This window comes from Electrophorus electricus, chromosome 7, assembly GCF_013358815.1.
Source record: "Electrophorus electricus isolate fEleEle1 chromosome 7, fEleEle1.pri, whole genome shotgun sequence".
NCBI lineage: Eukaryota > Metazoa > Chordata > Actinopteri > Gymnotiformes > Gymnotidae > Electrophorus > Electrophorus electricus.
The window spans coordinates 26,892,701-26,916,822 of NC_049541.1; the positions used below are offsets into that span (position 1 = coordinate 26,892,701).

At 46.5% G+C, this 24,122-nt stretch overlaps 3 protein-coding genes, 1 long non-coding RNA gene and 1 other non-coding gene across 6 annotated transcripts in view; 3 read left to right on the forward strand and 2 right to left on the reverse strand.

Annotated features, from left to right (window-relative positions):
* Positions 1–4,375, forward strand: part of ppm1lb (protein phosphatase, Mg2+/Mn2+ dependent, 1Lb) — a 40,967-nt gene extending 36,592 nt beyond the window's left edge. The window contains exons 3-4 of the mRNA XM_027027412.2: positions 2,139–2,300; positions 3,831–4,375. Coding sequence (XP_026883213.1) covers positions 2,139–2,300; positions 3,831–4,180 — 512 coding nt within the window. The 3' untranslated portion in view covers positions 4,181–4,375. The remainder of the gene's footprint in view (positions 1–2,138; positions 2,301–3,830) is intronic.
* LOC118241756 lies at positions 4,215–8,494 on the reverse strand. The gene is made up of 2 exons (XR_004776345.1): positions 7,036–8,494; positions 4,215–6,950 (listed from the first exon to the last, which is right to left on the reverse strand). It is a non-coding gene; the product is annotated as an uncharacterized LOC118241756 (long non-coding RNA).
* Positions 8,495–8,503: 9 nt separating this feature from the next.
* kpna4 (karyopherin alpha 4 (importin alpha 3)) lies at positions 8,504–19,498 on the forward strand. Its single transcript, XM_035528643.1, has 17 exons — positions 8,504–8,693; positions 11,406–11,450; positions 11,649–11,738; positions 11,910–11,939; positions 12,279–12,331; positions 12,642–12,737; positions 12,875–12,960; positions 13,523–13,609; positions 13,938–14,107; positions 14,277–14,321; positions 14,784–14,915; positions 15,217–15,345; positions 16,038–16,142; positions 16,389–16,460; positions 16,544–16,706; positions 16,925–17,019; positions 17,139–19,498. Exons 1-17 carry the CDS (start codon positions 8,625–8,627, stop codon positions 17,235–17,237), a joined length of 1,566 nt encoding a protein of 521 aa, XP_035384536.1. The 5' UTR covers positions 8,504–8,624; the 3' UTR covers positions 17,238–19,498.
* Positions 19,499–20,323: 825 nt separating this feature from the next.
* Positions 20,324–20,397, reverse strand: trnat-agu. The gene has a single exon. It is a non-coding gene; the product is annotated as a tRNA-Thr (tRNA).
* A 608-nt stretch (positions 20,398–21,005) lies between these two features.
* trim59 (tripartite motif containing 59) lies at positions 21,006–24,095 on the forward strand. Of its 2 annotated transcripts, none has more exons than XM_027027409.2 (2): positions 21,006–21,083; positions 22,072–24,095. In XM_027027409.2, exon 2 carries the CDS (start codon positions 22,103–22,105, stop codon positions 23,387–23,389), a length of 1,287 nt encoding a protein of 428 aa, XP_026883210.2. In that variant the 5' UTR covers positions 21,006–21,083; positions 22,072–22,102; the 3' UTR covers positions 23,390–24,095. The 2 variants fall into 2 exon arrangements, with proteins under 2 accessions (XP_026883210.2, XP_026883212.2); XM_027027411.2 differs by lacking the exon at positions 21,006–21,083 and adding an exon at positions 21,791–21,877.
* The last annotated feature ends 27 nt before the right edge of the window (positions 24,096–24,122 follow it).

Below are 24,122 nucleotides of genomic sequence, written 5' to 3' on the forward strand. Positions count from 1 at the left end.
AATCTATCGCCACACGGGGAGCACACCAGAATAATTAACCAGACAGCAAGTGACAGACAGACAGAGACAGCGAGAGAGAGACGGAGACAGAGAGCGAGACAGACAGAGTGAGAGCGAGACAGACAGAGTGAGAGAGAGACAGAGAGAGAGAGAGAGGGAGGGAATGGCAAAGAAGGGACTGTGTGTGTGTGCGTGCGTGTGTGCGCGTGCGTGTGTGTGTGTGCGCGTGCGTGCGTGTGTGCGCGCGCGTGTGTGTGTGCGCGCACGTGCGTGTGTGTGCGCGCGCGCGTGTGTGTGTGCGTGCGTGTGTGTGTGCAGTCTCTCTCTCTCTCACCCACATTTTCGCAGTACATTGAAGACGCGTCCATGTCAGCGTCTGTTATTACCCGTCCTCTCCGCCACTTGGCTCTGCGCCCTGACTCGCCCCGCCTCGCCGTGCTCCGTGTGTGCTTGTCGTTTTCTTTTCCCCTCCCTGCAGCTATAAATGGGAATAAGAAAATCGTTCCTTCTTTCTGGGAAGTAATTCCATTGGTCTCTCTCTCTCTCTCTCTCCCCCTCACCCCTCTTTCCTTCCTGCTCTCTCTCTCGCTCTCTCTCCCTCTGTCTCTCTCTCTCCCCCTTCTCTCTCTCTCCCTCTCCCCCCTTCTCTCTCTCCCTCTCTCCCCCTTTCTCTCCCTCCCTCTCCCTCTCCCTCCTTCACTCTCCCTCCCTCTCTCTCCCTCTCCCCCTTTCTCTCTCTCTCTCTCTCTCTCGCTCTCTCTCTCTCTCTCTCCCTCTCTCTCTACTTCTCTCACTCTATTCTCATTCTTTTCCCCTCCTCTCTCTTCTTCATTCTCTTTGCCTCTCATTCTCCCCTGTAATAAACATTACAAACATTTTCCGCCTCTGACTCGTCTGCCTCGCTCCTTCCATCCCTCCCCACCCTCCCAGCACTCCCCAGTAAGCCCCAGCACTCCTTATTCCCAGTAAGCCCCAGGCAGTTGGGTACGTTACAGCCACTAACTGATTTAGACGCAGAATTACACCACAGAAGCAGCGTGCGGGCACTTCTGCGGTTGGCGCGCGGAGCGCTTCGATAGCGTGGCCTACTTTATTTGGACACCACAGCACACGCACAGCACTGCGTAGACAGGAGGCGGGAGCGTGCAAGCTGCACAGGAGGTGCTCTGCCTCCCGGTACCAGCAGGAGTTGGAAATATGGAGATGTTCTGCCGCATTGACTGAGGAACAGCGAAGCGTGTGCGGTTTCATCAGCATGTTCTCATGTAAACCATGCAGGCGGACGAAAAGCCGTCCTGATGTGAGACGTTATCGTACCTCCTGCTTGAGCTAAACACACAGGTGTTCTTACAGATGTTTAAGTAAAAAGGTGCATTCTCTCCGAGTTCCCCGGCTACACTCTTCCCTGCTGGCTGCAATATGAGAGCGCTGCAGTAATAGAAAACAACCACTAGGGGATGCCAAGTCTTGACCAAGTCCATGCGCAATCTACCACATACCCACGCTCTCTCTTGCTATATATATATATATATATATATATATTCTAATATACTACATACTTATATAATATACTATATGTATACTGATGCATATACTAATAACTAATATAATGTTTATATTTTTAGACTGTGCAGGTCTCTATTGAGGGGAGGTCTCTGGGGAGGTGTGTGTGGGGGAGGTGCTGTTTGTTGGAGGTCAGCGGCTCCTTGGTGAGCTTGTCCATGGAGGCTGTGGTCCAAATGCCCAAACCTGGCTCTGGAAAAAGCAACTAATAAGCAAAAGGACAGAAAGGAGAAAGATCAGATTCAAAGGGGAAGACAAAGTGATGCTTTCAGAGGCTGAAGGATTGTCCCAGTCAGTAGATGTTCCAGAGCGGGATGTGTGCTCGGCGTGAGAGAGGGGTGCTGTTTATGTGAAGGAAAGGCACTGGCTCTGAACATGTTAAGATGCTCCATACAAAAGACACTAAGACACTGGGCTGCAGGGACTGTGTGTGTGTGTGTGTGTGTGTGTGTGTGTGTGTACGGATGATTTATGTAATTTCCTTTTTTGTTTGATTAGAAGGCTGTCCAGCCCAGCATCCCACGTTCCATAAGTCCTGTAATAAAACTAGCTTTCACTCTTTCTCTCTCCCTCAGGAACAACGTGCCTGGTGGCACTATTGTCTGATAAGGAACTGACTGTGGCCAATGTCGGGGACTCCAGGGGGGTGCTCTGTGATAAAGATGGTAATGCCATCCCCCTGTCACATGACCACAAGCCATACCAACTCAAGGAGCGCAAGAGGATAAAGAAAGCAGGTACGCGTCACAGAAGAAGACCTTCAGATCATGAAAACCTTCAGATCATGAGTTGCAGGCAGGAAATGCAGTAGCAGTGCAGCCTCTTGGGGTTTGCTGGTGTTTTTTGGTTTGGGGGGAACGGTCCTTTAGTGCCCCCTGCCGATAAAAGGTCGCATTACATCTATAGAATGTTAAGTACGTCTTTGCTGAGAGAGAGTTTCTCACCAGGTTTGATGTAGTTTATTCTGGATATGTTCTGCTCCTTTCAATACTATTGTCATATTTTGCTGTTCATAGGCAGGCTAGCTTGTGTATCCTTAACATTATGACCTATACTACCAATATTATTAACGTAATCCAATTCAAATATGCGGGCCTTCATTTAGTACACGACAGCGTTTAGATCTGGGACCATAAAAGTCGCTTGTCTTCACTCATGAAACCAGTTTTGAATTTGCAGTGTGGACACTGTGGCCAGGGAGTTTGGGAAGCTGATGCAGGAACACTGGGGCGGCTGCTGACCCACGTATTCTCAGCCCTTTACATACGCAGAGCAATTGTGGATCGGCCGTTCGCTAAGCTCTGGACTTCCTGCTAATGCTGGGGGTGGGACTGGGAATGTGCCAGTTGGCAACAAACACTGGGGGTCTTCTGCATTTTTTTTTTTTTTCCTTTATCGAAAAATAAAAATGTTCAAAAATGGTGAAGGATCATATCGTATTGCACTGTTCCATTTATTTCTCCAGTTTGCTAGTTGCTTTGTTTTGAAAACTCACATATCAAAGCACTTCTGCTTCATCTGACCTGCTGCTCCGTCTCGCGTGTCTCTCCAGAAAACTCTGATCCAAGGCCCAGTTCCAAGTTAAAATCTTTCTGGTGTTTGTCATTTTGTTTAACCTTCATGTGGCATTTGTACTTTTGTGTAAATTGCATTATTTAAATTTTGTAGCATATTACAGTCACCACCCAGAAATGTTGTATTAATCAGAAACCCCTCACAGAAGTATGGTTACGGACTAGACCATCTCCAGCACTGCATCGACGGGCTGGCTCTGTCCCCACAGGCAATGTTGTGAGGTGGCCTCCACTCGTCAGGTGGTTTATTACAAACTCTTGCCTTGCAGCTACACTTACTGCCCACTTCAGTAAATACATTCACTTTTACAGTTAACATTTACAGCATTTGGCAGACACTCGTATCCCAGAGCGACTCACAAAGGTGCTTTGTCGTCTACCCAGAGAATGTGTCCTAACCGGTACAGCAGGTTAGAGTTCAAGATGCTGTTGAACTAGAAAACTGCTGAAATACAGGAATCAACGCTGGTGGCCAGACGGAGTGCAGCAAGTCTGCTAAGCTCACGCGTGGTTCTCACAGACGTAGCCCCTGATACTGCCTGTCTCATGACCTCATTCGCGTGCAGTCTTCGTTAATCTGAAAGATAATAACATGTAATTGCTTTATCCGCACAGGGGCCTCAGTATTCGAGTGTATAACGAATGGTAATATCTGTGATGTGACTGTCGCAATCTCCCTCCCTTCACACTCAGGAGGATTCATCAGCTTTAATGGCTCCTGGCGTGTGCAGGGTATCCTGGCCATGTCCCGCTCACTCGGCGACTACCCGCTGAAGAACCTCAACGTGCTCATCCCCGACCCCGATGTGCTGACCTTCGACCTAGACAAGCTGCAGCCGGAGTTCATGATCCTGGCTTCGGACGGGCTGTGGGACGCCTTCAGCAACGAGGAGGCGGTGCGCTTCATCAAGGAGCGCCTCGGTGAGCCCCACTTCGGCGCCAAGAGCATTGTCCTGCAGTCCTTCTACCGCGGTTGCCCTGACAACATCACTGTCATGGTGGTCAAGTTCAAAAAAAGTACCGCCAAAACAGGCGAGCAGTGAGGCTTCGGCCCATCGTGAGAAATATGGTATCGGATTTTTTTTTAAAAATTACAAATTAATGTATGCATAGATTTAAGGTGCAAAAGGAAAAGCGTTTCATGACTATTTTTGCAGCAAGAACTGTTTCTTATTAAACTAACAGCAAATAGTATACAACCATTATAGCCCTCATTATCCTACATCATTTTAAATCTCTAGTTTTAAATAGTTCTTGAAGGAGAGAGGGAAACAAGATTTAAAAAAAATGAGCTTTTGGACCTAGTGGAATGGTGTCTAATGGTGCACTGCTCACCAGGCCAGTCCCCACGGTGCACCAGCCAGTCCATGGGTTTGTTCCAACCCAGCACGCGCTACACCTGTACCAGGTATTCAGGTGCGCTGGAATACGGGCTGGAGCAAAAATGTGGGCCGCCCCGTGAGTCCCAGGGACCGGCTTTAGTTTGGTGCCATTTCAGCAACCACAGCAGAGCCGAAGGAGGAATGTGAGGACCTGGTGCGACGGGCCACTCCCTGAAGAGTAATCGTGTTAAAAGCAGTGCTTTTGCGGTAGAATTCACTATCACCTTTTGTAGTAGCCACCATCGTTGCTGTTAGGAGAAAATCTTGTAAATCTGTTTTGGACGTTTTTATGAGGGCCTGTGTTTTCTTTCTTTCTTTTTAAAATCTCTGAGTACTTAAAACAGTTTTGCCCATTATGTCAACACAGTCCAAGAGTTTGTTTTTGTTTAATATGTCATTTTAATTTGATTTGTAGGTTTTCTCAGTACAGTGGTAGTATTGCAGGCTGAGACCTGGTCAGTCGTGGGAGTGTATAGTGCTGCACTACTCTTGCACAACTGCTTCACCGTTTTCTCACACACATTACTTGGTTCAGAGTTCTTAACGGATTGTTTTAATTGAAACGCCTTAGCACAGTGTCCTAGATTGCGAGTGTATACCGGTTTAGCCTGCTAGCCCGTATAACCTAATAGGTTTAAAATACGTACACCAAGGGAGGAGTTTAACAGACGTAATAAACATATATCCAGTAAGACGGCCTGTGACTGGACAAGAAGTCCCCATGCTGCCGTCACTGAGAATCTTTTACCATGTCATGCACTCCTGGATTTGTTCACCGACCTGTTTGCACTAGAGATGTAATGAAGGATAGAACGGGGCTGCGGCCGTCTCAGGCTGTGTGTGCGTGTGTGTGTGCGTGCGCGTGTGCGGGCCTCCTACCAGCGCAGCAGCACAAATCAAAAAACCCGACAAATGCACATGCATGTGGATAAGTCTGTGCAACCAAATTCTTCTAAAAACTAACATTGCTCCAATAGGCCTTCAAAAAAGGGGTTCCCGTTGCCTTATTTAGATTAAAACATTATAGTAGAGTTTCTTTGCTTTAAAAAAAAGATTTTACCCCTAGCCCAACATTTTGATTTTATTACATTCTGTTGCCATGCACATGAAATGTAAATATGGTATTTTGCATATTAAACTAATAAAGTTGAATGTACATATTGAATATCATTAACCTCAATACCAATAATATAAAAAGAGTAATGCATCAGACTCTGGTTTATTAATATCAGAAGAGATTTAATAGTTGATAGTCTTTTTATGTGAGTTTTTTGGTTGTATATTCCTCCAGAATACAGTACGTGTTATATAATGTTTGTGGCGCTTGTGTTTGTTTTGTTGAATTAATGAAATATTAAAAAGAAAATTCTGTGAATTTAAAGAAAAAAGAAAACATAAAAATGTGACAATAAAAAGTGCATTAAAATGAGAATTTGTCTGTGTGTTCATAAAATACATCTGCTGTTTTAGTGTAGAATCCATCCAATTAAATGTAGAAAACTGCCAAAGGTTTTAACTGCCAAAGGTTATATTTTAGAGATGATCCCGTTTTACAGAGAAGGAAAATTATTCAAATCTTACGATGAATGTTTTTGACCCAACGGTATATAAGGGTGCCAGGAGTTTTAGCATGCTAAAAGGATATTGTCCAGGTTGTTAATGGCTGTGAACTCTCGATAGAGACGTAGTTTAGTGTCTGCAGATTGTTTTGAGGCTAAACATCTTGTTGCTGGGCAGCGAGATCTATATGCAGTGCGTTTTGAACTATAAATCATCCTGCGTGACGTTTTATTGTACACATCACCAAAGATGAATCACTTCTGTCCGAGTGCTATGCCCGTGACATTAATCACACTGTTCATGCTTACAGTTTAGTGATATGCTTACTGATTTAAAAGGAGGACTGTATAATGTGGAACATTCTTTCACTTTCCCCACATCTAGGGAAGAGTCCAGCCAAGAGAATGCTCAAGTTTTGATGATAATATCAGATGGGACTTGAGTCAGTTCACGAAAATATCTGATATTAGATGACCTCATTGGCCCGATATTATCACTTGAAAGCACGCTAACTGGAACGTGGGTGCAGCCCGACAGTGAAGGAACCCCCGGTGGCCAGCGGCTTGCGACAGGTATGCCGTTGAATGCTGTGTGAAACTCGAGTCCCATGCTGTTTCTCCATGGCAGCACTCCTCCCTGATTGGTTGCAGCTGAGGAACCGTTCCCTGAAGCAGCCGGTTCCCCGTGTCCTGTACTTTGACCTCTTTCCCTTGCTCGCTGTTTTATCCGCGCAGTATAAAAGACTCCTTCGGCTCCGGCGCTTCCCCACTGCGCTCAGGAGAGGCAGCCGACGGTCCGAGGAGAGTCCTGACTTGTCAGAGGCTTGGATTCCGAAGCTCAGCCTCCACGGGTCTGATAATTCCACCCTGCTCTACAAGTAGAAGTATAACAGCTGTGGTGACCGTTCCCACCATGGACTCCAACGTGGAGACCTGAGAAAAGGGCTGGGTGCTTACTGTGACAGAAGAGTCCCATGCCAGATGAGGGCCCACTGGATGCACTGCTGCCAGGACACGGCCGGGCTGGTGTTTGTGGTGGACTTCCAGGACAGGGCAGCAAGCCAATGCCAGACTGGAACTGGACTGGTACGTCCTGGAGAATGAATGCCTGAAAAACCTGCCGCTCATGCTGGCCAATAAACAAGACCTACCGGGCGTGTTGAGCAGCAAGGATCCCCGCACTGCACTCAGACCCCACACTGTTGGGGCCACTCAGACCCACAGTGCTGGGGCTTCATGGTTTTAAGCACCATTTAGCATGTGCCAACCGTGCAGAGATTCATTCATAGAAGAAGAAACAATTTATCTTTTTTGTTCTCTTTCGTGCAAATGTTTGCTATACTATAGAGTTTGTCCACTTGCAGAATATCGTGGCACCTTAATCAGGAGTGCCCAGTAATCAGATTTCACAGCTGTTTGTGTGGTAGGTCCTGGGCTTGTGCCGTGCTAGGGCTTAACGTATCGCCATGCCTGCGTTTCAGTTGCTCTCTGAACTGGATAGTAGGTGGCAGGAGGATCTTTTTCATGTGTGTGAAAGCATATCAACCATTCTGTGTGGATGTAAGGATATGTGAAACTACTTGCTGTTTAATTACAGACACAGAATTAACTACAAATGATGCCCAAACAGTCTATCAACTCTGGCAAAAGTAATTAATTTCCTTAAAGTTTTAAAATGATTTTGTGTAGCTCAGCTGTAAAATATCACTAAAGACCTTTGCATTAATGAAGAGAAGAGGGTTTTCACTCCGTTTTCGCCGAATGCAGGATGTAACTGCAGAACTCAAGGCACATTTATAATCGCTATGGAAGCCAGAAAATATGATAGCTTCAGCTTACTGAAAACTGTTCCAAGGAAATATGGCAACCAGAAATCGAAAGACCTAATTCACAAGTGGGAAACTTGTGACACCTGTCACATTCAAAAATGTGACAGGTAATCAAAGATAAGATTTAGCCTATTTTAGAAATAAAGGTCTTCATTTAATCTCTTAAACGCTTCCATACATGTCTTCTAATAAACAGGAGCATGCTAACAATCGTACTGGAGTTTATGACTTGATAAATGAATTGAAATATTGATGACATATCAAAAATCAATACCTGGAGTTAATAATAACCCCTCGATTGTGGCATTATGTAACAACTGACACACTTCAAGTTCAGGGTCCACTTCTCTCCCTACCACACTTCAGTGAGACATTAGATTATTCAAGTTTGTCTGGATATTTTTTGTCCGTTTTCTTAGAGGCCGAATACTAAAATGTTAACCTTTTATCAGGGGTTTTGCCATCCTCAGATAGAGCAGACAACATGCAGGAGTCAGATCAACAGTGTAATGAGACACCACCCGGGCGCGAGTCTGCGCCCACACCACCGGCATTCCCAGCATGCAACGCGGGTATTCGTAGCCAAAAAAAAAAAAAAAAAAAAAAAAAAAAAAAAAAAAACAGTCCGGTGGCTAACTGCACGAGCTGTGCGGAGGGTACGCGAGACGAAATCCGAGCTCGGTTTTCATTTGAACACGTTTTCACACACTCGCAAACATGAATGACAACGAGAAGCTGGACAACCAGAGGCTGAAAAACTTTAAAAACAAAGGACGCGATTTGGAGGTGAGTGGGCGCGCTCCGTTTTCTCACCGTCTGTGACGTCGTTTACATTTCACGGGCTTTCGCGTGCAACACGGTCCCCTCGCGCGCTCTAACGGGTCGAGCCTCACGCAGACAAATGTCACCGGACACGCACATTCCGGCTTGGCGAGCTGGGTGTCTCCACCGACCGCCTGCCTCGCGTGAATCGGCCGAGGCTCGCTGCCTAGCATGCTGGCTAGCCGTGCCCTTCCCTTCACGCCCCGCGCGCTCGGTAGCTCGCGAGCTCCGCGCGGCGCGCGTCTCAAGCGGCTCGCGCGGTCGAAGACTTTTCACCGCCCGAGCCGGCCTCCGTTAACGGTGTGAGGACCGAAGTAACGAATCGCCGAAAACGTCCGTCTTCACGCGTGAGTGATGGCGCGTGTGAGCCGGGCCGTTTTGTCTCGCGCTAGCTTAGCTTAGCCAGCTAGCATCGCACATTCTCTGGCCTAGACTCAGGATGGCTAACGCTAGCTGGGCTAGCTAACGCCCTGTAGCTTAGTCAGTTTTAAATCCACATTACGACACGTTGCTACACAGCTGGCTAGATAACTAGCAAATAAATAACCAGATAGTAAAACAAAAATCAATAAACCTCAATGGGACATCTCGCCTTGTCCTCGTTTGTCGATCAACGCCTCGTCAGGCCGGTCGACCAGCTCACCTCAGCTCGGTTAGCTAGGCTAGCTGGTTAAGTCGTTAGAGCTGGTGTACATGTAGACATTGGTTATGTCTTTGTACCACAGCTAACCAGCAGACCCAGCTAACCTGCGTTTAAAACAAAAACCTCTTTTGGGCTGTTTATGCACCAAAATGCGAACGATACTGGCCACCGAATGATGGACGTGTTTTCAACAGGCCTTTAATGACTCACAGGCTGTGCTTGTACGGGTCTGGCTAATGCTAAATCTAGACAGTTCTGCAAGGTGGGTTTGAAATTTGCTCAACATGACATTTGCTGCTAATGATCAGTTGTCTTAGTATTGGCAGTAATTCACAGGGTTTAGCTAGTTGTTAATATAGATGATGATGGCTTAAGCGGATCTCTGAGGCCAACATACTGACTTAATAAATCATTCTTCTTTTTTGAGACGATGAGCTCTGTTACCCCGGTTTAACGTGGCTCCTTGCTCCAAAACGGGTCTGTAAGCCTTCATAAAGAAAACGAATTAACGACACAGCACTGCTCCGATTATTAAAAAGATCAAAGCGTCAAAAACGTCGCATCCAGCATTTTTAAAGATTTTCAATATTAGGCGCACATAAACCATCTCGCTGTGCACGTTTCCTGTCATTTGTTTTAAGGTTCTTGACCATTTAATTATAATTAATGTTTCCCAGTACTACTTCAGAGCTTACTTATCCTTTTAATTAAACGGCTTAAACGAGTTAAACGGCTCAGTGATGCACTTGTAACTTGCCTGCCATAGAGTGGTGAATGCTTCTTTCACCTTGTCTTCTTATGACATCATTATGTGAATCGTGATTTTAGAGTAGGGGGCAAGGCAGAATGGATGTGTGTGTGTTGATCACTTTGGTGTGATGCAGTGGATCAGGCTAACATTCCTTAGACGCCTGGCTTGTTTTCAAAACACAAACGGATGTTCCCAGCTTCTCTTCCTGGGGCATGAGCTCACATGTTTCTCTACTCCTGTCTCGACATAGCAATAACGTGTGATTAGTTGACCTATTATCCTATGCTAGATTTATACAAATTCATGAATATTGTGGTTGTAAAGAAATGTCATTGGTACTATATAAAGTCTTGGAATATATCTGATTGTTTCTGGGATTTTTAAATTGTACAGGATATTACATTGGAGAAATTAAGATCTTACTAAACAGGGTTTAAACAAAAATGTATCTAAAATGGCATTGTATAAAACATTTTTACCAGCCTACATAGTTGTGTGAATTTTACAGCTTTTGTAATGGTTTCCCCTGAACATTTTGCTTGTTTGTTTCTAGTTTACTTTTATCATTTATACATTTTCATTATGTATTGGTGTCCAGTCAAGGTTGCGATTGGCTGAGCTTGACTGAATTTTGCAGAGCTTGTTAGATTGTTGTAATATCACATACTCCAGTCTAATGTAATTTATATTAGGTGCATTTATGAAACACTGTCTTAAACCTCTGAAGATTTTCAGTATTAAGGTCAAAAGCAAACACTGACTTTAAAAGTTTTATATATATTTTTTTAAAATAAAATTTGCCACAGGCTTTCATAGAAGAACTGGGTGTACTTGGTAAATGAATTCATCGCGTAGATGTACCATCTGTTTTTTAGGCATCTTCAGAGCCAAGTCTTGGTGGATAGTGATCATCCCAGAACGTGTTATGTTTCATGTCTGGGTTTGGACTGCCAGAATATGCTGGAAGTGGCTTAGCAGACGTAGCCCTGTTTGCTGACCTCGCAGCTGATTTACTCTTCGTGCTCTTTACACTCTGCCCTGTGCACACAGCTCTTTTCCTCTGAAATCTGCAGTCCTTATTGGTACTGGCCCGTAATGGGTCCGTTGCTTTTCCCTTGCTGCTATAAAAGAGGCCCGGTCAGAAGTCTTCCTGCTGTTGCCCAATTCCTTATTTTTTTTAATTTATATATATATATATTAGTTTGTGTGTGTATAATATAATGTCCAACAGCATCTCTGACTTGCCATCCTTCTTACCCCTTTATTCTGTTCTCTTCCACAGACAATGAGAAGGCAGAGGACTGAGGTGGTGGTCGAACTGAGAAAGGTCCCATTTTCTATTATTTGTTATTCCAAAATTGTCCACTGGTGTTTTATATTTACCAACCTCCTCGAGAGGAACAATATACATTGTTACCCATAAATCAAGCACATAAGGTGATGAAACAGCTGGTCATGTACAGGCCAGCTTTATAGCCTGGCAGTGACCCTGAGCCCGCATCTTTGTGCATGCGATTTCTCTCAGAATAAACGGGACGAGCACCTCCTGAAGAGGAGGAATGTGCCAAACGAGGACATCTGCGATGACTCGGATGTCGACGGAGACTTCCGAACAGTAAGAGCTGCTTGTGCTTCCCTCCCTTTGTGCATCATCTTTCTATATGCAAATGTCTGAGAACAGAGCTTCCGTTTGTCTCACCGTTAATTGACCCAAGCCCGGTGAACTGGGAGGGAGTCACTGTGTTGCTGTAATATTACTGTTTTGTGCTCTTTTTTTTCCTCTCAGCAAAACACCTCTTTGGAAGCAATAGTCCAAGTAAGTATAATTGTTTTTGCTCAAACCTCACAGTTTTAATATAGTAATAGTATAAAATGATACCCCCAAAAAAGTGTCCACAATATTATTGCAATAGCCAGGTTAATCTGACACGTTAGGGTGTGTCTTCCTGCCGTGACACACGTGGTACACAAACATCGACCTTCTTTAGCTGAAGGGAAGGATCGGGTGCTTGGCTGTGGTGCCGTTTTAACTGGTGATGCTGGCGAACGTGAGGAGCAGTTGTGATGGTGTCTAGAATAACCGTGCAGTGCCCCTCTGGCACCTGTGTGCATCGTCTTGTGTTCCTGATGCCATTTCTGTTGTTTTCATGTGCAGAACGCTACCAGCGACAACCAGGGCATACAGCTGAGCGCAGTTCAAGCTGCCAGGTAAGCTCCGCCCGCCTGGGGTCTGTTGCCATGCCGACCAAAACTCGGCTGTTCTGCACAGAACTTTGTACAATAGTAGGTTGCTTAATCCTTCTCGGATACTTGCGCGCACGTGTGTGTGTGTGTGTCTGTGTGTGTGATATGAGCCTGGCAGTGTTGTGAAACAGCACAGATGATGGTGGTGATGATGCGGTTTGTATTTCTCTAGGCGTGATCGTGCGTTGATGGTACACTTCAGTAATGAAGCTCAGCTCTGTGACTGTGTGCGTTTGCGACGTTTCAAAAATGCGTCTTCACATTCCCTTTGCAGGAAACTGCTATCAAGCGATCGCAACCCTCCAATAGATGACCTGATAAAGTCCGGCATTCTGCCCATTCTAGTGCACTGCCTGGACAGAGACGACAAGTGAGCCTCCCTGCCTTGCTTCCCTTCCTTTCTGGAGTGCTCTTTTGTTTTTGTTTGTGTGTGTGTTCGTGATCTTGGTTGGCGTGTTTGAGTTGTGCTCATTGCTCTCGTTTTGTTTTGTTTTTTTTGCCTCGAAGCCCCTCACTCCAGTTCGAGGCAGCCTGGGCTCTGACGAACATCGCCTCAGGAACCTCTGAGCAGACGCAGGCTGTCGTACAGTCCAGTAAGTCTGCATGTTTGAATGCCTGGCAACGGTCGCCGTATGCTGCATGGAGCCTGGCATGTAAGGGAGGGAAATGGAGGTCAGGTTCAAGTACTTGTAGTATGAGTTCCTTAACTAAAGCTGGGGGTGGGGTGGGGGGTGGGGTTCTCAAAAGTATGAGGTCAAGGCATTCAGAGGGTGCCGACAAACCCTTGACTGGCTTGGTGCCAGCTAGCCTGATTTAAAATGTGTTGGAGCTAGGTTCCGTGTTTTTAGCAGGAGGGCGGTCCGCCTGTCGGAGAGCGAATGTTGGGGTGAATAGCCACTGGATGCATGTCTGTTACGTTGGATCGCCTTGTCAGCAGCAAGCTAAAGTTCAGAGCAAGCAACCAGACTTGAGGGCGGCCGGCGTGCGGTGAGAGTGTAGGCCCCTCTGGCCACTTCAGGAAGAGCACGTAGCCATCCCAGAGCCAGCCTGAAGATGATGAGTCATCGCAGTCAGAGGCAGAAATGTCTGAGTCATGCTGTCTTTAATCATTGTTTGTGTGTGTGTGTGTGTGTGTGTGTGTGTGTGTGTGTATAGATGCAGTTCCCCTGTTCCTGAGGCTGCTTCACTCTCCCCACCAGAATGTGTGTGAGCAGGCTGTGTGGGCTTTGGGTAATATCATCGGTGAGTTGCTTGACCTACAGCTGCGTTTCTGATCTCTTGGGCCCTGAGGCTGCCAGCTGCCTCAAGTCTTTCCGAAACGAGACACTGCTGTGTCCACTTCAGTTTCAGGAGAAGCATGCCATATTTTGGTTCTCATACTACCAGAGAAAGAGTGCTTCCTTTTGACATCAGCTTCATTTGGCATTACTTTCTACCAGAATGATTTTGCCCACATCTACCTAAGAGCAGTGTTAAAATTAATTGTCATTCATTCAACAATGAATCTTGAGCCCCAGGACCATTAACCCCCAGGTTAGTTGCTGAGGGTGGCACTGTTTTGCTCTGGCAGGCGACGGGCCCCAGTGCAGGGACTACGTGATCAGCCTGGGCGTGGTCAAGCCTCTCCTGTCCTTCATCAGCCCCTCCATCCCCATTACCTTCCTCCGCAACGTCACCTGGGTCATGGTCAACCTGTGCCGCCACAAGGACCCACCCCCTCCCATGGAGACCATCCAGGAGGTGTGTGTGCTCGCCAGTAGCCAGTGATGTGTGTCTGGTAGAGCATGTTCTTAACAAAGGTTTTGTAATCAGATGGATTAAAGGTTAGCCTTGTGTGAGTGACTAAGTGAAGATGCAAATTCATATTCCTTGTTAAAACATTTTTAAAAACATTTCTCTCCCCACACAGATTCTTCCTGCTCTGTGTGTCTTGATTCACCACACGGATGTGAATGTGAGTCTCGTCCCGCTGTGTTTACAGAACCGTGCACACGTACCCTGATGTCCTGCAGGCCATAATGACACCAGCTCCTCTCTTGCGAATGCATGCGTGTGCGAGTGAAGTGTCTTGGCCTGTGTGTTGTATGTCTGTTTTTGTGAGGAGTGGGCGTGTCTGTGTGCTATGGTTTTATTAGGAGTGGGCAGGTCTGTGTTGTTGTTTTGTGTGTGTGTCGTCTCCCCCCCCCCGTGTTTTATTAGTGAGGTGTTGGCAGGTGTGTATATCTCTCTCTCTCTCTCTCTCTCTCTCTCTCTCTCTCTCTCTCTCTCTCTCTGTGTGTGTGTGTGATTAGTGAGGTGTGAGCAGGTCTCCCCCCCACCCCTCCCCCGTGTGTGATTAGTGAGGCGTTGGCAGGGCTGTGTCTGGTATGGCTCCGTGAGCCGAGAGTGAGTTAGGTTGTGTGTTGTGTCTGGGCAGATCCTGGTGGACACAGTGTGGGCTCTGTCCTACCTGACTGACGCTGGCAACGAACAGATCCAGATGGTCATCGACTCTGGCATCGTCCCTCATCTGGTCCCTCTCCTCAGCCACCAGGAGGTCAAAGTTCAGGTAGGCTGCCGTCATATGACGTGACTGTTTGGGCACGACGGCAACACCAAAGCCATGGGTTCCATTCCCAGTTGGACTGATGACAAATGCTAAAAATGTGATATCAGATTACATTATTCATCCAGCTGATGCTTTGCTGATCGGTGTTCATGAAAATAGACTCCTGTTGGGTCAAACAGGAAGTGAATAAACCATTGATTTCAGGAACTTAAATAAAAAGCCCCACGTTGACACGACCACACGTTTATCGTGGCATTCAGAAGGACATAGCGAGTGTTCCACGTTGTTGCTTACCCCACAGACGGCGGCACTCCGGGCCGTGGGCAATATCGTAACCGGCACAGACGAGCAGACGCAGGTGGTGCTAAACTGCGACGCTCTGAGCCACTTCCCATCCCTGCTTACACACCCCAAGGAAAAGATCAATAAGGTACATGCTCTGGGCGACTGCTGTTCACAGGTTGTGTCAACAGATGCTAAGGGCTTTGGGAGTGGTGTGTGTGTGTGTGTGTGGTGCTGCAGGCTTGCTGCGGGACGTGCTGGACATGATGACAGGCTCGGTGCTCGTCTGGGTGACGTGTGAATGTCTTTTAGTGTGTTCATTTAGGGCTCAGGAGACATTCCACGTCCTGGATGAAAATGTGTCAGCAAAGCTTAGATACAGACTTCTGTTGGGGATAGCTTGAGATTTCACTATGAGAATATGGTTAGAGACTCTGTGTGTGTGTGTGTGTGTGTGTGTGTGTGTGTGTGTGTGTGTGTGTGTGTGTGTGTGTGTGTGTGTGTGTGTGTGTGTGTGTGTGTGTGTGTGTGTGTGTGTGGTAATTGTCTAGCTGGTGGAAAGGGGGTGCTACAGACCACTGTGTCGGTGCAGAAAAAGGAGTGCATCTGAGGCCCGTCACTCAAACAGAGGCATCTCTGTGATTGGGCAGATGATTAAAGCCTCGGAACCTCCCCCTTTCCTCAGCCCTCCCAGCGTCTCGGCCCGGGGCCTGTGGCTCGTCCCACGGCTCCGGGGGGTCTGATCCAGCACAGTCTCTGCAGCGGCCTTCCCGGACACACTCCACGCCCCCGGCGCTGTAACCATGCTCACCAGGCCACTGCACTGTGTCTGTTCCACAGGAGGCGGTGTGGTTCCTGTCGAACATTACGGCGGGGAACCAGCAGCAGGTCCAGGCCGTTATTGACGCCAGCCTAGTGCCGATGATCGTACTGTTGCTTGACAAGGTGCCGTGTTCTCATCCTTCGTTATTGAAAGGTTCCTCTGTAAACGGGCCACTTTAAAGGACCCTGGCATAAAAAAGGGTGAAGTTGCCGATGTGAATGTTGCTGATGGATTCCCCAGACTGACCCGGTCTGCGTTGATGCGACCGAGCCCAGGACAGCTGTTTGCCAAAAGTGTCTGCTTGTCGTTAGTTTGACTCCAGGTTGACGTGACCTTTTAAAGGCGTAATTGGTGGTGTGCTGTTACAGGGAGACTTTGGAACCCAGAAGGAGGCTGCATGGGCCATTAGCAACCTGACTATAAGTGGCCGAAAAGACCAGGTGAGAGCACTGCCCCCCTCGCCCCGGCGCAGGTCAATACCCTGTGCTGAGCGTGGGTAACCACTGCCGTGTTTGTCCTCTAGGTGGCGTATCTGATCCAGCAGCAGGTGATCCCGCCCTTCTGCAACCTGCTGACGGTGAAGGACGCTCAGGTGGTACAGGTGGTCTTGGACGGGCTGAGCAATATCCTCAAAATGGCAGACGATGAGGCAGAGACCATCGCCAACCTGATAGAGGAGTGCGGAGGTGAGGAATGGCCGGCCCGTCCCCCCTCACCCCACCGGCCTTGCTCCTGCTCGGGAAAATCCAGTGGTCCCAGTATAAACAGCTGGTTAACAGTAGGGCTCGGGGGGGACTTATGAGAGATTATGGGAGGGAAAAGTGTGGGGTAGTTTTACTTGGTGTATGCAACACCTGGATTATTGGGGGGGTGAGAGCAGCTGCTGACGTTTCACTCTCCTCAGGTTTGGAGAAGATAGAACAGCTACAGAACCACGAGAACGAGGACATTTACAAACTGGCTTATGAGATCATCGATCAGTTCTTCTCCTCGGATGACGTGAGGGTTTTTTTTCCTCCTCTTGCTGATTCGAATAGTGCAGTGCTTTGAGATGTGTTCGGGATTAAAGAGTTGCGAAGGTGGGATGGGAGCGGGCTAACACCACCGTCTCTTCTCAGATCGACGAGGACTCGACCCTGGTCCCGGAGGCCATCCAAGGCGGGACGTACGGGTTCAACTCGTCAGCCAACGTGCCAGCCGAGGGATTCCAGTTCTAGAAGGGCGACGGGGAAAATCCGGAGATTGGTTTGCGATGCAGCACTCTGTTCAACATATAAACAAAAAAAATTAATTAGGAGAGCAAGAAAGGAGCGCGCGCGAGTGTGAGAGATTCGATCCATTGTGCTTGGCTCATGGGATCCATGGCTGCATCTAATCTGAGAGAGAGATTGTGTGGGCTTCGTTTGGAGTCCGGGGGAGATCGGGTCCAAATGAGGTCTGTGATGGCGAGTGAGTGCGAGTGAGTGGCTGCTGTATGTTGCGAAACACGACCATCCACACCGAGTGTGTTCAGAGAACATTTTCGTGGACCTTCACAAAACATTGCGATGCGTCTACCAGACGTACAAGATGAGCAGAACCATTAAAAGAACAAAGATGTCTGACCACATGGAAAACCAAGACACAAGAAACAACCGCAACCTCTGAACAAGAATACACACAAACGACAACACAAATTAACAATAATGCTGAATCCCGTCCCAGGTGAGAGGTTGTGATCCGCGGGGGGAGGATGTGGGGGGGGGGGGCGCTCCCTCTACATCGGGCCACGCTGTGAGAGGTGCGTGTGAGTGGGCCGTTCTGCGTGTGAATGTCTGGACTCCGCGCCGTGGAGACGCGGAGCTTTTGAGCGCAAGGGCCTCGTCTCTCGGCCCCGCCACGGTCCCCACGGAGACCCCCGGGTGCCACCGGCCTCGGACCGTGCTACGTGTGCAAGTGAGCGGACGAATGGGGCCGTGGGTGTGTGTGAGGGAGAGGGAGAGAATGTGTGTGCGCGCGCGTGTGTGTGTGTGTGTGTGTGTGTGTGTGTGTGTGTGGAGGAGCTGAATGTGGAGAAGTCACCATTGAAATACTGAAAGGAGTATTAAGGAAATTTACAACTGTCTTGGTGGGAGGGGCTACAAAAAAGAAACAAACAAACAGCCTGGAAGGAGCGGCTAATCGAATAGGAAAAATCTTCAAAAAATAACGTAACCAACCTTTTGACTTTTTTTATTTTCTTTTTCTTTTTTTAGTAACTGTTCAGAAGTAAAACACTGGACTCTGGGGTCAGCAGCAGGTCGTCCTGTAAACGATCCACTCTGGAGCTTTTGGTATTTGCTTTTAAGTCTCCAGTGTTTTTATTTTATTTTAGCTTCGTTATATTTTCTGTGCTTGTGTAGAACTGAGCAGTTGAACCCCCACCTTCCCCAGTTATATGCACCACTGTAGTTTCACCTTTTCTTAAAAAAGGTCGGTTTGAAGCTGTCAGATTACCTGCACAGAGCAAATAATCTCTCATCTGCTTCAGCAGGTTTTCTTTGCGCTTTTTCTTCGCTTTTTTTTTTTTTTTTTTTCTTGAACTTTCTGCGCTGTTGCCATAGCTTTGAGCTTTCCGACCATCACATGGGAGAGAGAGCCATTTTGCGTGATGTCATCAAATCCAGGCTTGGCATGTACCAATCTGCAGCATAGTTTTAGGGAGTTTTAGTTTTGTTGGGTATGTGTACACATTGTAACGTCTCCCCATGCCCCCTTTTATTAGTAAACTGCTGTTTTAAATGTTGCGTCTCTACTCCCCTTGCCCCCTCAACATGGTACCTTCCTGATTCACAGTATAAATCATTTTGTGAATGCACTGAGGAGAGCCTAATGTTGTACATCGGGGTGCAGAGATTTGATGGACTTGCCAGCATCCTTAATGATATGCATAATACAACACACAATACAATCCTAATATTTAAAAAATATTTAAAAACGTAGATAGGATGGCCATACTTAATGTTGAGCCACATTAGGGGAGCAAGATCCTTCACAGTAGTTTCAATGATTTGAAATAATGTGCCTCTTATTTTGGGGTGTTCCTGTTATTGGGAGAAACGTTTTCATAGTGTAATGCTCCACCTCCCTCAAGTCTCTGGTGCCTCACACTGTTGTGTGGTGCCTTCTTTCTACAGCACAAAAAAGGAGACCGAGAAAACAACACAAACATGCATGACTAAAAGTGCTGTTCTTGAGTACGTCCTACTGTCCTCATGTCCCACTAGTTCCTTTTCCCCTTTTTCTTTTTGCGTTGAAATTGAGACACTGTAGAGATGGATTACTCTGTGGTCATAGCTTTCTGTTGGACATAGGGTATATTTGCAGCATTCCTTGTTAGCAGAGATGTGGTTTCAAAGAATGAGGGCAAAAGAATTGGGAATTAGATGGTATTCTTAACCTGTTAAACATGGGCAACAGGCTAAGTTTTGTTGTTGAATAAATATTGAAACCATACTAATTTGTGTAATTGTGCTTTTTCCCCCCCCCCCTCTTGTCTCTTGTTAAGGGTTTGAGTAGTGCATACACTTAATTTGTTGCAGAAGAAAATTAACATTAATACTAAATACACCTGTATTTAATAGACAAGTTCTGGGTACTCCTCTACTTAGCCCAATGTTTACAAAGTAACGCCTACCCTGAAAACTTCCTCCAAAGGGCTAGATGACACACAAAGTAGGAGAAACCCTGACCTAATCCCAGGCAAAGACAGTATTTTAATTAGAAGCTTGTTTCATTGACTTTATTTTTGTATGAAACATTGTGTTCTTGAGTGCTTGAGCACTAAAGGTATCTCGGGCCCTTGATGTGGTCACCTGACCAACTGGCCACAAGTTAGGGAGGGATGTTTTAATAGGAACACCAAGAGGACAAACCTGTATCTTCAGAATAAAGTAGTAATATTTACTTTTTTTCCCCTCCATTTAAACCCATTATATGGAAAAAGATGCATGAATGTGGTTTAATAGGAACATGAAATGTTTTTATGAAATTATTGATCATACCTAGTTTATACTAACAAAAATGTTGAAACTTTTAATGGGTTTAAGTGGAGATGAAAGCTTAATGTAAATATTATAGCTTTATTCTTAGAATACATCTTCACCACTGAATAGTTTGGTGTTCCCATTATGGTTTTAGTAAAGCCTTGTTATTAGACTTCTTTCCATTGCATTTATGACTGGACTGCATTTCATTGTGCAAATCTGCATCGTGTTGAGCTGCTACAGATCCAACGTGTTGCTTTAGGAAAAGCAACACAAACAGGGTTTGGGCATATCACCAGAGGCACTACTGGGATTCGAACCCAGGATCTCCTGTTTACTAGACAGGCGCTTTAACCATCTAAGCCACAGTGCCATTATTTTTAAACTAAAAATAAAAATTTAACGTATATTAATATATTTAATAAGGTTTAACAACAGCATATGTAATTCTGGACTGAGACAGACCAAACTTCTCACTGCGCTTTGAGAATCATGATGAGATGAATGAGAATCATTTGTAGCAATACAAACAATCACATTACGTGCAAATGTGTTGTTCATCTTGCGTGACGGATATTTATGACCAGTGAATTTGATCCTTTGCAATAGGAATTCCGTATTGCACAGAGCCTCCTGCCCTAATCCCAGAGTTATAACCCGTTAGAGTTATAACTCTCTAGTTATAACCCTCTAGAGTTATAGCCATCTAGAGTTATAACGCTAGTTCTAGCCCTCTAGAGTTATAACCCTCTAGTTATAACCCTCCAGAGTTATAGCCCTCCAGAGTTATAACTCTCTAGTTACAGCCCTCTAGAGTTATAACTTTCTAGTTATAACCCTTCAGAGTTATAACTCTCTAGTTATAGCCCTCCAGAGTTATAACTCTAGTTATAGCCCTCTAGAGTTAGAACCCTCTATGATCCCCCGCTGCTTCTGAGACGCTGTTTTCAATCACTGGATTCAAACCCTAAAAGAAAAGAACGTGATTGGTGGAAAATGAATTGAAACGCGCTTGCGCAGCGGGCTAAAGCGAAACAGTGTTTGAGGACTTCCGATAAGGTGAGTATCGTAGTCGGCTAGTTAGGTAAATATATTATATAAATAGGTTTTCGGGGAATTTGTCGAATTTGGTTATTGCACTAATTAATCTGAAATAGCTACAATAACTAATATTGATAACTATAATAAAAGCTGGGTTAGCTAGCGTTAGCTTAGCTGGCTAACGTTCTTGGAATTAAAGTTGATCAGATGGGAATCTAAATCAATATGAAACATGTAAATCCCACTGATACTCCACTCTAGCTAGCTGAGTTAGCTACTGAATATCAGGAAGAATTGGCTGGTTTTCTCCAGTCCAAATGTAGGCCAGTTCTCTTAAGTTGTACGAGGCTACAGTAGCCAGTGATGGAACTGGGAGAAGCTATTCTGCGTTTAAACAGGTTTACACGATGTGGATGAGATGAGTCCATATAGGCCTCCTACGCTTCGCAAGTTTAGTCGTGTTGTGTAATTAGTTTTTATTTTTATCTGGAAACCAGTGCCTCGTTCGCTAAGATGCTTTAGTCTAACAAACATCTCCTGCTGGTTTAGTCGTCTAAGGTTACGTTTACCCGCGTATCTCGGGTATTATTGAAAAGGACCGTCAGCCCAGTCATAGGTTCGGATATCAGATTTTATTCCCCAGTGTTGTGACGATAATCAGAGCCCAGTCTGAAAAACGAGCCGTCTTTTAGACCCGCTGATAACTGGACTCGAATAGCTTTTTCAGCTGGGTGAGGACCGCGTTACTGGCTTGCGTTTTATAAGTGACGGGTAGCGCCAACAAATCTTACGTTTTGTCGCCAATAATCCATGTAAGAGAATCATTTTACTGTATTAATTTAGTTTCCTAATTTAACACAGCCATAAAAACATTATCACTCTTGTACCAGCATTCACAGGCATGCGATTTTAGAACAGTAATGTTAGTCTCCAGCCAAGCTCAAATTAAGTTTCCTCATATAGAAAATTAAGGAAGCTCCAAAGACTGTTCTTTTGCGCTGTTTAGGAGAGAGTGTCTGCAGTGCCCCTGCTGTGATATGGAGAACTTGGAAGAGGACCTGACGTGCTCTGTGTGTTATTCCCTCTTCACTGATCCGAGAGTGCTCCCGTGCTCCCACACATTCTGCAGGGCCTGCCTGGACAACGTGCTCCAAATCTCTGCCAACTTCTCCATCTGGCGCCCCCTTCGCCTTCCTCTCAAATGCCCCAACTGCCGGACCATAGTGGAGCTGCCCCAAAGTGGCGTGGAAGCCCTTCCCGTCAACGTGTGTCTCCGCGCCATCGTCGAGAAATACCAGCACGAGGGCCAGCCTCGTGTTCCCTCCTGCCCCGAGCACCCACGTCAGCCTCTCAACGTCTACTGCGTTCAAGACCGACAACTCGTATGTGGCTTCTGCCTTACCATTGGACAGCACCAGGGCCATGCCATCGACGACCTACAGACGGCGTACGTTAAAGAGCGCGACACGCCGGCCAAGCTCGTCGAACGCTTGACGGACAAGCGCTGGGAGGAGGTGTGCGGCTTGGTGGAGCAGCTGGAACAGGAGAAGTCCCGGCAGGAGGGCCTGGTGCGTCAGGACCGCGAGGCAGTCCTGCGGTTCTTCCAGGGCCTTGAGCGCCTTCTCGCACACAAGAAGGAGCTGTTCATGAAAGCCTTAGCTGGGGCCAACACGCAGCTGGCCGGTGTCTATGACCCGCTCATCGAAAAGCTGAAAGACATGAAGGAAGAGCAGCTAGACCTGATCTCCCTGAGTGCGAGCATCGAAGATGAGGAGTCTCCACTTGCTTTCCTGGAAACGGTGCACCACCTGAGGGAAAGGGTGGATGCCTTAACCAAGACGTCCCTGCCGGAGGTTCCCTGTGTCCATATCTCGCCCCATGCAGAGGACTTCCTTGAGGAACACTGGGTGAACGTGACCATCGGGCGGCTGGAGGACGGCCCTGTCCCCAAAGTCTCCTTCCACGTAAAAGCATGCTCAGCAAAAGCCACACAGCCCATGGTGCAGCGAGCGTGGTTCCGGTTTCAAACGCAGTCTTTGACTTACGTGACCTTTGTGGTGGTAGTGTTGCTGCTCCTCCTGCTCTTGTGGTTAAATCCAGTGGGCGGAGCCTCCCTCGGGTTCTCCATTCTTTCCCAGATCAGCCAGGCAGTGGAAAGCTTAGTGGATGAAGGGACCTCTTCACTCCACGAGTCGGGGACGTTTCTCTACCGCTTGCTTCGTGACCTCGGCCTCAGGTTTCGCTCGTATATTTCCGGTCTGGGAGAGAACACCTACCAGCTTCTGGTCTCTTCTTTTTCAAAATATTTCAGTTATGCTAACTGACCAAAGAATAGTCACTTGAAGCATTTAGATACAAAGTGCTGTACAGAACCTGACACGGATGCCATTGTGTGGCAGTGAATTATGCATGAATTCTAGCCATCTGAACAGACTTGCTGGGGCAAACACAGGAGTTGCCATTAAGTGTAGTAGTCCATGTTCATAGGTAGAGATTCAGGGAAATGTGTAGTTCTAACTAATCATGCAGCTTTAAAGAAAGTTTGTTGTATAAACTCTGACCTTTTATGAGTCACTTTCATAGGACCTTGCTACTGATGTTTTATTCTACTTTATATTAACTTTTGCTACTAAAATTTAATACTGAATAACTGTGTCCAGATATGTACTGAATAATCATTCATAAAGTCTTGACTGCATTTTCTACTGAGCTTTCAGGAATTACTAAAATAGAGATGTCAGACCAGCTGTGCTACTTGGATCACACTGTGGACCTGATATATTAGAATTCCTTCTCCACAGCTTACGTGTGCCCAAATTCATTCAAACAGCAGACAAGAAGGAATGGAAGGATCGTTAATTACCACACCCAGCACAGCCTCCCCCACTATCTCGAGCACTGAAACATGCAGCACCTCCATGGCTTACCACTCACCTTAACCTCAACTCGGTGGATTTAAGCCTTAAGAACCTCAGCAAATTAATTTTTATTTATTTATTTTTAATAAAACTCAACATTTGGTTGATGCAATTGCTGCAGTACATCCCATTTGTAAAA